At 47.4% G+C, this 12,827-nt stretch overlaps 1 protein-coding gene across 3 annotated transcripts in view; it reads left to right on the plus strand.

The window, feature by feature from the left end:
• The window catches only part of CHL1 (cell adhesion molecule L1 like), a 135,825-nt gene that overhangs the window by 71,299 nt on the left and 51,699 nt on the right, over positions 1-12,827 (plus strand). For all 3 annotated transcript variants that reach the window (XM_066195711.1, XM_066195712.1, XM_066195713.1), the window contains 3 exons: positions 6,451-6,640; positions 8,511-8,616; positions 10,773-10,963. In XM_066195711.1, the coding sequence (XP_066051808.1) occupies positions 6,550-6,640; positions 8,511-8,616; positions 10,773-10,963 (388 nt within the window). In that variant the 5' untranslated portion in view covers positions 6,451-6,549. The remainder of the gene's footprint in view (positions 1-6,450; positions 6,641-8,510; positions 8,617-10,772; positions 10,964-12,827) is intronic.

Here is a 12,827-nt window from a genome sequence, read left to right on the forward strand (position 1 = left end):
CAGGGTCAGCACTGGCGTCAAACTGAGCCAAGGGTCACAGCAGCATCTGTCACCCTGCCCTGCTCTCCCAGGCAGCCAGGGCCTGCCAAGCTGGGCTCCCAAATTCCTGATTTATCCCTTAAAACTTTGGCCCAGGGCAATGAATTCTAATGCCCTCTTTATTGAATTGAATGTTTTACTGCTGCATGGTGTTACAGCCTTGCATATTTCTTTTTTAGTTACATTCATTCCATTTTTAGAGGGGTTTTTCAGTTTGGGAACTGAAAGACTGATGGATTACAAAATTGGGAAGGCCCAAAAGTTGCAGTCATAGTTGAAGCACATAAATTTTGTGAGATAATGCTGAATTTTGTGTAACTACACTGAAAACTTTGCCTTTAGATGTGCTGTCCGATAATGTTCATGAAGTCCTTGGCGAGATAAATAATGCATGGACTTCTCTCACTAAACCTCCTGAGAGTGGAATTGCATCTGAAACAAAAATATCTCTGTGCCTGTTGTGTGCTGCAGTGTGTTTGGAAATGCTTTGCCACGGAAGGAAGAGCAGCTTTCTGATTTGGGTGATTATTTTAATCACCTCCAGCATATGCATCATGGGCTGCTTTTTTAGGAGCTGACAACATCCCAAAATAGGCGACTGGGGAAGAGTCAAGTGAAGGTTATCCTCTCCCTGCCACTGACACTGGGATGTCAAAAAGCTTTTAGGGGAAAAGCAATGGGTGACATTGACATCTGAACTAAAACGGGGTCCTTACGAACATTCCCTCTCTTTTCCCAAACTCTTCAGGGACTCTGCACATTGGGGGGTTTTCTGGGGAACCAAAAAAAGAGATCTATAACTGGTGCTGGAGGAGCACATTTATAGCTGAAATGCAGCAGAAATCTCCACCTTTCCTGGCGAATTGGTGAGGTCGGGAGCTCCTTGAGGTGTGGAAAAGCTGAGAGGTGATGGATTCATTCTGGGAGCCCCCAGGGCTGCCATCCCTCTTCTGGGAGCTGCTCTGGGAACATTTTGAGCACATTTCCTTACCTGGTGAATTTTCCAGGCCCCACTTGCTGGAAGGCTTTGCAGTGTCTGTAACTCTGTACCACTGAACTCTTCCAACATTAACAATTCCATGTGGAATCATTAAACAACCAAACTTCTATTTTTTTTTCCTTCCAGAAAGCAATTTCTTTTTTTTTTCCCCCAGATTTTTTTCCTGTTGTTCCATGACTGGGGCCACGTGGGGAGGCTGTAATTTCTAATTACAAATGTTTACCAGTCCTGTAACATCCGTGTCACTGAGAAATTAAACCTGGTTCTAGCTAATGAAAAGCTCAGCCAGGGGATGCACCAGTGTTAAGCTGTGGGGATCCATTACTTTCCTCGAGATTTGTGCTGTACAGGATTTAAACAAGGAATGTTTGAAGAGGGAACCAAAGAGCTGAGGTTGATGCCATATTTAGTAGTGCATTATAATTTCTCCTGGAAGCGGTAGACCAGTAATCTGGGAATTTTGGCTGTCATCCTGCTACTATTTATGAGCAGTTTTAATGCAGTAATTACATGCAGGGAAAATTGTTCGCTAGGTTGATGAGATAAATGGAAATTTAATCTTTTTTTCTTGTTTGGCTGTCCAATATTTTTATGGCGTCCTCCTGGAAGCAAGGGGATATAATAAAAGAATCTGGAACTCCGTTGCTCCTTGGAAATGCTGATAGTTTGAAAGATTTGCTCAGTGTAAGTTAAAGGCAGCTCATTAAACAAACAAATGAGCTGTCCTTAGAGCAATCAGTATTTACTATTAACTGAACAGCACAGTAAATAATGAATTGCAGGTAAGGAACTACAGATAAGTATTTGCAGTGAATTCAAATTACTTGACTTAAGCCTGAGGCGGAGAAAAGCAAATAGGAAGACAGAAAGGGAAGGAGGAGGGGGAAAGAAGAAGGGAGAGGAGGGGTGGCAAATGTAACATTTGTTGTAGCATTCCGTGTTCATTTGTTGTGCAGAAGAAAGGTTTGCTTGGGCCATCTGCTGCCCCCATCCCTGGTCCCAGTGGTGCTGCCGCCAGTCCACGTGAGAACAGAGGAGGATGTGAAATTCCTGGGAAAAAAAGAGGATGTGGAATTCCTGGGAAAAAGCAGAAGAGAAGGCTCAGGGGAGACCTCATTATACATTTTTTCCAGTACCTGAAGGGGAGTTACAAGAAGGCGGAAGAGGGACTTTGGACAAGGAGTGCCAGGACTCAGGGAACGGCTTCCCACTGCCAGAGGGCAGGGATGGATGGGATATTGGGAAGGAATAGCCTTATCTCCCCACCCTGGGAGGGCGGGCAGGCCCTGGCACAGGGTGCCCAGAGCAGCTGTGGCTGCCCCTGGATCCCTGGCAGTGCCCAAGGCCAGGTTGGACATTGGGGCTTGGAACACCCTGGGACAGTGGGAGGTGTCCCTGCCATGGTAGGGGTGGGAGAAGATGATTTTTAAGGTCTAGTCCAACCCAAACCATCCTGTAATTCTGTGCAAAGCAGGACTCTGGGCCTCCGACTCCCAGCTCGGAGAGCAGGGCTGGTGTTTTTCCCAAGGTCAGGATTTTGCAAGTGGGTCCCTAGCACTCTCCTGCCCCAAGGACAGAGCTGAGCTTTGGCAGCAGCGAGCCCAAAACCCGCCCACGGCTGCCAAGTGCCTGCACTGCTCCCTCTGTCATTCCTCCAAATTACTTAGGCAGCAAAATTGTTCATTTGCTGGGAACTGGCACAGGTTGAGGAGTTTGGGTTTGGAGTTTAATGACTGTTGGAGGGCGGGATTGTGCTGCCTGAAGTTTGGGTGCGTGGCTGTGCCTGGAGCCAGGATGGATGGGCTGTCAGGGGGATATTGCTCATTAAGGAAGGGGCTTGGGGTATTTTGGATGCCGAAAGCAAGAGGGGATTAATCGGGATCTCTGCAGTTTCACCTGAGGCCTGGTGGGACAGCCAAAGGTGTGAGAGGCGTCTCAAACACCTAAAGCTTGGCAGCCCTGCCTAAATGTCACCTTGAAAAGGTGAAGAGCTTGGCCCAGGTCTCTGCAGGGAGGATGTGCCTCACCTGGCTGCCTGCTGAGCACCAGCCCTGCCCACAACAGGGCACAGAGGAGGGAGCAGTGAGTGGGGCACATCAGGGGAGGTGTGTGTGAAGTGTTGGCATCCCATAATTGCTGTCACAGCCGGGATATTGCCTCTGCTACTCCCTCAGGGATAACAGACACGGGAGCAGGAGGCTTATCTTGCTGGTGATGCCTTGGGAAGGCTGAGCTGGAGCAGAGACTGGGCAGAGCTGGAGAATAAAGTAGAGATTTATTGAAAGGCCTTTAGGATCCACCTTGGGCAGGACAAGCGCCTGGCCAGGGCCGCACCCAAGGTGGACCCAAAATGGTCACAAAATGGACAAACGGTCACCAGGTCTCACACTTTGATAAGTTTTGGTCCATTTGCATCTTGGGGTTTAATTGTCCCATTCCAGCTCCAGGCTGTGAGCTCCCATCCTTCTTGTTCCTCCCTCCAGCCCACCCTTGTTTGTGCCTTTGGGGCTGAAAGTTGTCCTTGGTGTGCAGCAGGAGAAGGATTTGTTTTGTGTCCCTGCTGTGTGCAGAGCTGAGTGACACTGACTGTGAGCTCAGAGCTGCACCCCTGGGCAGCACAGAACCTGAAATAAGTGAAAGATAAAGCTCAAGGCATCACTGGGAGGTTGTCACAACGTAAATATCTCCACAAAGAGCCTCTTCTTGGTTCGCATCACCCCAGGACTTGTGGGCACCTTGTGGGAACCCCTCAGAATAAACCACCTGAGGTCCAGCACAGCTGCAGGGAGGTTTCCAAGTGGAATTATCTGCTGGGTGTGCACAAGCCCATCACTGCTGGTCCCCCTGTGCTGGCTGCTTCCAACTGCTGCTGCTGTCAGCCCCCAGCATTAGTATTCAAGCCAGGGAGCAGGAGTGAGGTGCTAGACGGGCCGACTAATTACAGCAGCCAGCAGAGGCAAGTCGGGCTGCACCACATGATGAAGGACATCCTGCTTACTTGGAACGTTGCTGCTTTGCTCTGGCACTTCATTTAAAAAAAAAATAAGAAAAAAAAATAAGGTGTGAGCTAATTGGTTTGGTTAAGGAATCGAGCTGTGCTCTTTGTTTTTTGTTTTTTTTTTTTTTTTCTTGAATTTAATCTGAATTTATTCAATGCTTTGTGACAATCATCTAGAACAAATCTTGCTGTGACCTTAGCAGGCTGCACGCCTCCTGGAATCCCAGCTCCCCTGCCTCTGGGTGGCATCCTGACCTGCCTGCCCCTGTCCCCAGAGCTGTCAGCAGATGGGGGAGAGCAGGCTCTGGCTGCCACCAGCCCACCATCTGCAGGCAGCAAGGCTGGGCAGGCTTTTGTGAGCCTGGATTGCAGGTCTGCATCCAGAGGGTTTTCTGTCAGAGCATCTGTTCCACCGCCAGTGACACAGATCTGGGGCTGAGCGTGTGCCAGGGGCAGGTGAGGAGGGGGAGAGCCCCATCCTGCAGTGACAGCAGCCATCAGGTGGCCGCTGGCTGGGGCTGCCGCGTGTCCTGCGTGTCCCCTGCGCTGTCACGCAGCCCAGGCTTGGGCAGGCTGAGCTTTGGAAAGCTCCAGCGCTCACAAGTCAGATCCAGGAGAACTCAAACTGAGGGAATATCAATTGCCACGAGCAGAACTTCTGGTGTTGCCTGGTTCTGGCTGATTTACACCCAGCTGAGGCTGTCCCCTGTCCCTGTCCCCTGCAGGGCAGGGCACTAAGCAGATTAGTCAGCTTCTTCCATCAGCAAATACTCCAGGCCTAAGATACTTAAAAGACATCTGGTTTTTAGCCTCGTTTCTAAACAAACGAGGCTTATGTGATTACAGTGTCTGTCGCTTGCCCCTCGTTGGCCAATTTCAATGCTCAGCCCGGGATTTTGGCCTCACAGATGTGAACTTGCAGGAAGTTTTTGCGGGCTGGTGAGCAGAACCCGTCCTGGAGGGAGGGCGGGCAGCACAAGCTGTGCTCATGTCAGGGTTGATGTCGGAGGGAACGTGCTGGGGGAAAGGGATATTTCCCTCTGTTTTTGGGGAGAAGCAGCCGTGAGGAGAAAAGCCCCATGGGCTGGAGGGTGTGTGGCTGAGCTCTGCCTCTGCTCCAGCTGTGCTGGGCAGGCACAGCCACCGCAGTGCCACCTCCTGCTTTCCCCACATGCCAACTGCTCCTGTGATGCCGGGATTGCTTTCCTGAGCCCTGGATTAACGGGCTGGGATGTGCAAAGATCCAAGAGCTGTGTGTGAGGCAGGCTCAGCTGGGCAGGGGATTGCCCTGGTGCAGCTTTGTGGAGCGGAGCTGGCCATGGCTGGGCTGCCTGCTCACTCCGTGCCTCCTGCACGCTGGCCTTCTCTGCAAAATTGTTCTTTCAGAGTTATCCTGACAACTGAGGCCTAAATTCTCCTGAGACTGATGTCTCTTAGCACTGTTAGAGGGTGCACAGGTAAACACAGCTTGTGTTGGTTGATAATTCGCTCAGGTACTGTGGATGGTGACCGGAATTCTCCGTGCACACACTTGTGCAGAATCACAGAATCCCAGAGTGGTTTGGGCTGGAAGGGGCCGTCAAAATCATCTTCTTCCACCTCCTGCCACGGGCAGGGGCACCTTACACTGTCCCAGGGTGCTCCAAGCCCCGTCCAGCCTGGCCTTGGGCACTGCCAGGGATCCAGGGGCAGCCACAGCTGCTCTGGACACCCTGTGCCAGAGCCTGCCCCCTCACAGGGAAGGATTCCTTCCTGATTTTTGATCTAAATGAGAATTCTCTCCTTTGCTTTTCTGTGAATTTCACTGAAATGCTCATTAGAGCTGGATCTGTCTCCTTTCTGCAGACACACAATGTCCTTGCCTTGCAATTCAGAAGCTAAGGATGCTTAATGGAATGTGTAAAACCCACGTAGAGTAGTTCTGGGACTGTGGGGGAAAAGCAAAGGTTTCGTGTTCTGGTTCTCAGTAATGAACTAAATGAGATTGTGTCCTTCTTTGAGCATAAATGAAAGATAAAAGACAGATGAGATTTATGAACAAGGTCATTAGTGTACCAAATTTCTCTCATTAGATCTGTTACATTACTTTCCAACTTACACGACTCTCATTAGAAAAATTTATGAACTGGAATGATTACAAATACACCCTATTCTAAACCATCCCTGCTTTTAATTGCCAAACAGCAAAAAAAATAATGATACTTCTGTGCAACAATAGAGCTGCACTTCTGTGCATGTGTTTTTGTTTTATTTTTGTTAGAGTTTAAATAGAGGTTGTTCTTGCAGCCAGGGGATGTGGCGAGACGAAAGTGGACCATTTAGTGCAATTTAGCAGCAAACTCGAAGCATTGCTTTAATTTTCTGCCCCAGGTTGATATTGTGGGCTAATATTGCTGTTTGTTCTCCTCACCAGACTCCCACTTTCCCGTCCCCGTGCCTGATTTGAAGTGACAGTGAGAGGAAGCATAAGGTATCTCTCATTCTGTTTGGACTCCTTGTTTACAGAAGAGTGATGGAGATGCTATTAAGCACAAAAGGCATCACCATATGCCTGTTTTTCTTTGTATTGAGTTTGGCAGCAGCTATTGAAATACCATTATCAGGTGAGTTGTAGCTATTTGCTGTGCACTTTGCTGTTTTGTTCGGTGTTCCTTTGCAGCTCTCCCTGAAGGAAACAACATTAAATCCTCCTTTGCAGTTGCGCTCCGTTTGGAATTTAATCTCGCCTCGATGTGGCCTGTGGGAAATTCGGGTGCGATCCAAAGCTAAGCTGCCCTGTTTGGGCCTGCTTAAATGGGGCAGTAAAGTTGTCTAACAACATCTCCCTGGTGTTTGCCGTCCAGCACAGCGCTTGGCTCCGAGGGTTTTGGGTTTGTCCTTCAGTTCCTCATTTTGGCTCTGAATCCCCCTGAAGGATTGTTTGATGTGCGTTTATCCCTCCCTGCTCGTCGTGCAAGCTGCCATCCCAGCCTGGGGAAGGAGCAGGTGGATGTCTCAGGGCAAAAGTTGCTCCCCAGAGAAAGATTTCACACTCTGCATCCTGCCCCAGGGAGCAGCTCCCGCCTCCCTCGCTGGCTGGGATGAATTCAAACTGCTTGTTTTACATGGATCATGAGCTTCCAGGACACGTGTAAAATACAACATGAGGCTCACAGGGAAGCCAGAGGACCCCTCCTGCCTGGAGTACAGCCCAGACCTCCCGAGCTTTGCATTTTTCAGACATAAATGGACCGGGAGGGTTGAAAACTGCATTTTGCTTTGTTGTTTCAGTTGCAAAACCCCTCTCCAAAAACACCCAACAAAGCAAAACTTAACAATAGTAGGGTTTATGAATTATGGTGGAGAAAAAAGTAAAGAAGTAAACCCAAGGAATGATAAATTCAGGCTCTTTTCAGGGTCTCAGAGTAGGACATGGGCCAGTTTCAGGGCATCCTGTGGATCTGCCATGAGCTCTTAGCACTCTGGAGCCTGCCAGTAGCCCTGGCTGCAAGGAGGAAGCCAGCCTAGCAGGTTTATAGGATATTTTTGTAAAACTATCCAAATTTGCATTGGGAAATAGAGGGTTTTAGGTTGTTTTTTTTTTTTTTTTCAGGAAGGAACTGCAGTGGCTCCTTATGTTTCAGTAAAACCCAAGTGGAGCTGTGACTGTAAAGCACAGGCAGACACTCTGGGCATCCACTGCTTTTATGAACCTACCCCAGGGAACCACCTAACCCTTAATTAGCTGTAATGAAGCATTTTATATTATAATAAAAAAGTTATTTCTGATCAGTGGAGCTGGTGGGCTTGCAAGTGTTCAGCTTTGAGACCACGTGATATATGACAAGACTCCGCATTTCACTCCAGCTTTGAGCTGCCTGAACTTAAAGCATCACCCAAAGAGCATTTTAATTCTCTTCCTGGCTGTTTATAACAATGGGGTGATCCTATTATCCCAGCTCCACTGCAGGGAACATTCTCCTTCCTCCGTTACACAGGCTTTTTGCAACACTTTAATTCCCTCAGAAAAAAAAAAAAAGAAAAGTTGGTGCAGCCTCCATGCGTGACCACCCTGGGGCAGATATGAAACCAACCCTGCAGTCCGTGGCTTTTCCTGGCAGTTTTCTCCAGGATGGAGGCAGCAGTTTGTTATTTCATGTGTCTGGATTAAATCCAGTTACTGACTTCACCTCTGAATAAATTTGCCAGGTCACAGCCCGGTGCTTTGGTTCTGGCTCTGGCGTGGTCCCAGCTCCCCTCTGTCCTGGGTGGGTTTGGAGGGGAGTGAGGGTGGGCACTGTCCCTCTGCCAGGCCCTTCTTTGGCCACAGGGGCAGTGACAGTGAGCAGAGGGTGTTGTTTGTGCCCGGGAGGTGATGATCATCTTTGCCCACTTTCGGCAGGAATCATGCAATGCTGCCATTGTCCCTCTCCGACCAAGGGGAGCCCAGTTTGGCTGGAGTGGTGTTTTAACCCAATTCCTCTCTGTGTTCAGTTTCCCAGCTCCCAACAATCACGGAGCAATCCCACACCCAGGTTGCCTACCCCTTTGATGAGGATTTCACCATTAAATGTGAGGCCAGAGGAAACCCCCAGCCCACGTGAGTACTGCTTGGAGAAGCAAACAGAAGCTTCAAAGTTTGCTTTTAACCTTTGCCAAATATTGTTGTGTCTGTCAGGAGCTGCTGCACAAAGACCTGCTCATCATCCTCAGTGGGGTTAAGGTTTGACTTTCCATTCAGCTTTTGTTGCTCCATCACTTCCCCCTCACCCTGTGAATAGATTTCAACACGGTTTTCCTTGCTGGGGGATGTTTAATTTTTCTGGCACGTGCCAAATTCACCCCCATGGTTTAAAAAAAACCAAAACCTTGTCTGGGTTGTGCTGCAAAGGATGGGGCCGTGTCATGGTAATCAAAGGGGCCCAGCTGTTCCTCTGCCTTTTCCGCAGCAACCCTAAAAATCCCAAGCACATTAAACTGTGTGTTCAAACAGCACATTTGCATTTTATCAGATACCTTGTCTGCACCTGACCTCAGCAGGGTGTGGTGATGGTACAGACAGAACCATAGGGAGTTATGCAGATAACTACCCAAAGATAAGCTCTGTGCATTTTACACCAGTGTGGAAAAGAGAAAGATTTTTATGTGAAAATGTGATTAACAAGAGTGCAATAACAACACAGTAAAAACTCCTCCTGAGGCTTCCACCACTGAATGGTGTTTGGGCTAAATTAATAGCTGGTTTGAATGACATTTTTTTTCTCTTTAATCCTTCCCTTCTCCTTTGCAATGCAATTTAAACTTTAAAAGGAATTCTTTTATTTAGATCAAGGCGATTTGGTAATTTTTAATTGAGCTCTGAATGGGGATTTGTAGCATGATAACAAATTCCCTTTGTTCCACTGTTTGTCAGTGCATCAGTGAAAAGTTTCCTGGTGTATTTAAATGATGTGGTTAGGTGAGGGGATTCCCATATTCCTTCCATCCCAGAGCAAGGATCCCATATTCCCTCCATCCTGGAGCAAGGCAGTTCTGCCAAGAGCAGTGAAGTGCCAAAACAACAGTTTTTTTGGCATTATTTATTCTCTTAAAACAAAAAATGAAAGGTACATCTGCCACTGAATTGATGTTGCGCTGTAATTTCCAGCTGCCTGATTTTAAATCAGTTTAGGCAAATTTCAATCCTTGTGAGAACTGCAGGTACAGGAGCTGTGACAATTCCTTCAGCATTCATCAAAACCACGCCCCAGCAGCAGCAAAACTACAAACGGTTCTGTGGCCAGGAGAAACTCCATGGAACCATCTCAGTTTCTTCTGATTCAGCTGTGGTGGAGGGTGGGAGAAGCTCTGGTGGATCTTTGCCATTCCAAAGCAGCAATTCCACTCCAGCCACAGCCTTTGTAGACCTCCAGGTCCTGTCACTGGAACCCTGGAAGCTGAGAATTTTAGGCTTTCCGTGCTGACAGGCACTGACCCCCAAGAAAACACTGCATTTGACCTGTGGAAGAGGCTTCCAAAACTGAGTGATACAACTGGGATTATGGGTGTGTAGTTATACAAAGTGTGTGATATCACAGGGTGGAAAACTTAGAGTTCAAGGTTTTAGAACATAGTAATATATATAAAGCAAGGTGGAGGTTTTAGGGCAGAGGCTGAGTCCTCCTTTATCACCTTCTTCTCCGTGGGTTTGGGTGGTATCTGGTAATTGGGCAGAAAAATCCGCATTGCGGGCCAGGGGTGGTTGGTTATTGGGTTAAAAGTAAAAATAATTTAGGTGTCATTTCATTATGGGACAATTTGTGCTTAAAAGACCTGGAAAAGAGACAGAGACAGAGCCATTTTCTACTCTGTTAGCTAGAACTCACAACTTGTGAGACTGTAACATAGGTAAGAATTTATAAACATCTGAGTCCAAATACAAAAATCCACCTCTTGAGCGTTTAATCCCGGCTCTGACAGAAAAGAAGATCACAAACCCATCCCCTGTCTGTCCCTGTCCTTGCTCCAAGCTCTGTGCGCTTGTCTCATGTCACAGCCAGTTGTCCAGAAGCAGAGTGTGTGGAAGGAGAGATGTGCCCAGGAGGCAGCACGAGGCAGAGGAGCACTGTGGTCATTGTGCCATTCAACTCTCTCCTCTTACATTGAGTTTTTTCTTTTATTTTGATAAAACCCTCTTGCCCCGCCCCTCCCCGCCTTAATTAATATCAAAGTGCTGTCCTGGGGCCTGCCCACTGTAACATTTCTTTTCTTTCTCAGCTTTAACTGGACTAAGGATGGAAAACCATTTGATTTATCATCTGACCCGAGGATAGTTACATCTAACAACTCCGGGACTTTTGTGATCCAAAACCGGGGAATCATCAACAATTTCCAAGGGAAATATCGCTGCTTTGCATCCAACGTGATGGGCACTGCCATGTCAGAAGAAATTGAGCTGATTGTTCCAAGTAAGGGCTTCGCTTTTGGTTTGAATTTGTAATTATTACATTTATTATTAAGATGAGGACTGTCTTTCCTCAAAATAAATGGGACAAAACTGCTCACTGAGGTGGTGCATGGCAAGACACGAGTTATTTGTTTCTCAGTGAACATTCGAAGACAAAAAATGTGTTTTCTCCTTGGAATGATTTAATTGAATTCCTGGTTTTGAGGACAGAAAGCAAATCTGGATGCAGGATTTCAGACCACTGAACTATCAACTCCCACAGGTTATTACTGCAAAATAGCAATGGATGCAAATGTTGGAAAGCTCCAGGGGAAGTGATTTGATCAGCTGTGAGTTCATTAATCTGATGTCAGCAGCATTCAGGGTTTGGGATAAATACTGATGGGGAGAAAGAATAAAGCACTGGAACGGAATGGAAAACAAGCTTAAAAATAAAGCAGGGAAAATGACTGATCCTAGAAATTTGTGCTTCCACTATTAGCACAGAGGAAGGGCAGAGGGGAAAATGAGGGATTAAGGACCAGGTTTCTAAAAGTGGGATGGAATTCATGGATGAAATCAAAGAATCATTAAGGTTGGCAAAGAGGTCTCCAAATCATTGAGTCCAACCCTAAACCCAGCCCAGCCAGGTTCAACATTCAGCCTCGTGCCAAAGCTGAAACAACTGGTTTGTGCCAACCTGTTTCTTCACCTGTAGTTTGGAACACGAGCCCACATTTTGGTTCTGAATTCAGGATTGAAACATACGAAATGAGAAGAGGAAAATCAGGAGCTGGATCTTCCCAGTGGGAGCAGAAAGGACAAGAAACCCCCCCCAGCTCCACGATGGAGTGGGGTAAGAACCTGAAGCAGGTTTTACGATGCAGGTCAGTGGCAGAGATGCAGAAAAGCAGCAGTGCAGTGGATTTTTTCAGCTTAGATCCTGCATTTCCAAGCTCCCACGGTGTTTTGTTATCATACACCTGACAGCTCCATGCTCAGCTGGAATCCGTGTGGCAGGGGATGCATCCCCAGCCTTCTCAGCCCCACAGTGACAGGAGGTGGCTGCTTTTGTACAAAACCCACTTCTGGCAGATCAGTGCAGGTGAAATGGGCTGTGAGAAACATGAATAAACATTTTTGTCCTGTCTTCAGCACAGGAAATAATCCTGAGAAGCATTCAAGACACAGCCAGGGCTGGGAGGGTTCCTGGGAGGCAGCTGCTGAGGATGCCACGTAAATGTATTTTACGAGTGCTCCTCATGAAAGACACGCTTTATTTTCCTTCCGTGCAGTTTTTATGGATTTCTTTTTTTCCTTGGGAAATCTGTTTCATGTTGCAATGTGCAGCACAGTAATCCTTGATGCCAGAGCTTGGTGTTGGGTGAGGAATTAGCAGGATCCCCGGTGGTGCTCTGTGGTTTAGTCTCCACCACCTTGCAGCTGTTTTAAGCTATTTCCGGAGCAGAGGAGAATTGCAGAAAGCTTTAGGACAGTAAATTGAGGTTTATTGGACTGTTGGCTCCACAGGGAGGACAGGACAGGCAGGGACAGGAGAGCGATGCAGTTAAACTTCAGACAGGACACAGTTTTTCACTTTGGAGTCTGGCCAGGACAGTGGGGTTAATGCAACTTCTCTTGAGCAAAATATCTCAAACTCATTACATTTGAGATGAGTTGAAGTGCTCAGTGTCATGTCTGTGCCTCCAGCAGCAGAATATTCTGATAGTCCATTGCTGCTGAACTAAAAAGGATGCTTAAAATGGAAAACAAGGAGTTGATGTCTGTATTTGGGATTATTGACTCTGTATTCGGAGAAGAGATTTTTTTGCTTTTAATGAAAAACAGTCTAGAGTGGCTTAAATAGATATTAAGTATGTTGGGAG

The sequence above is a fragment of the Chamaea fasciata genome, unplaced genomic scaffold (assembly GCF_029207755.1).
Source record: "Chamaea fasciata isolate MVZ Bird 193981 ecotype frontalis unplaced genomic scaffold, bChaFas1.0.hap1 SCAF_13, whole genome shotgun sequence".
Taxonomy (NCBI): Eukaryota; Metazoa; Chordata; class Aves; order Passeriformes; family Sylviidae; genus Chamaea; species Chamaea fasciata.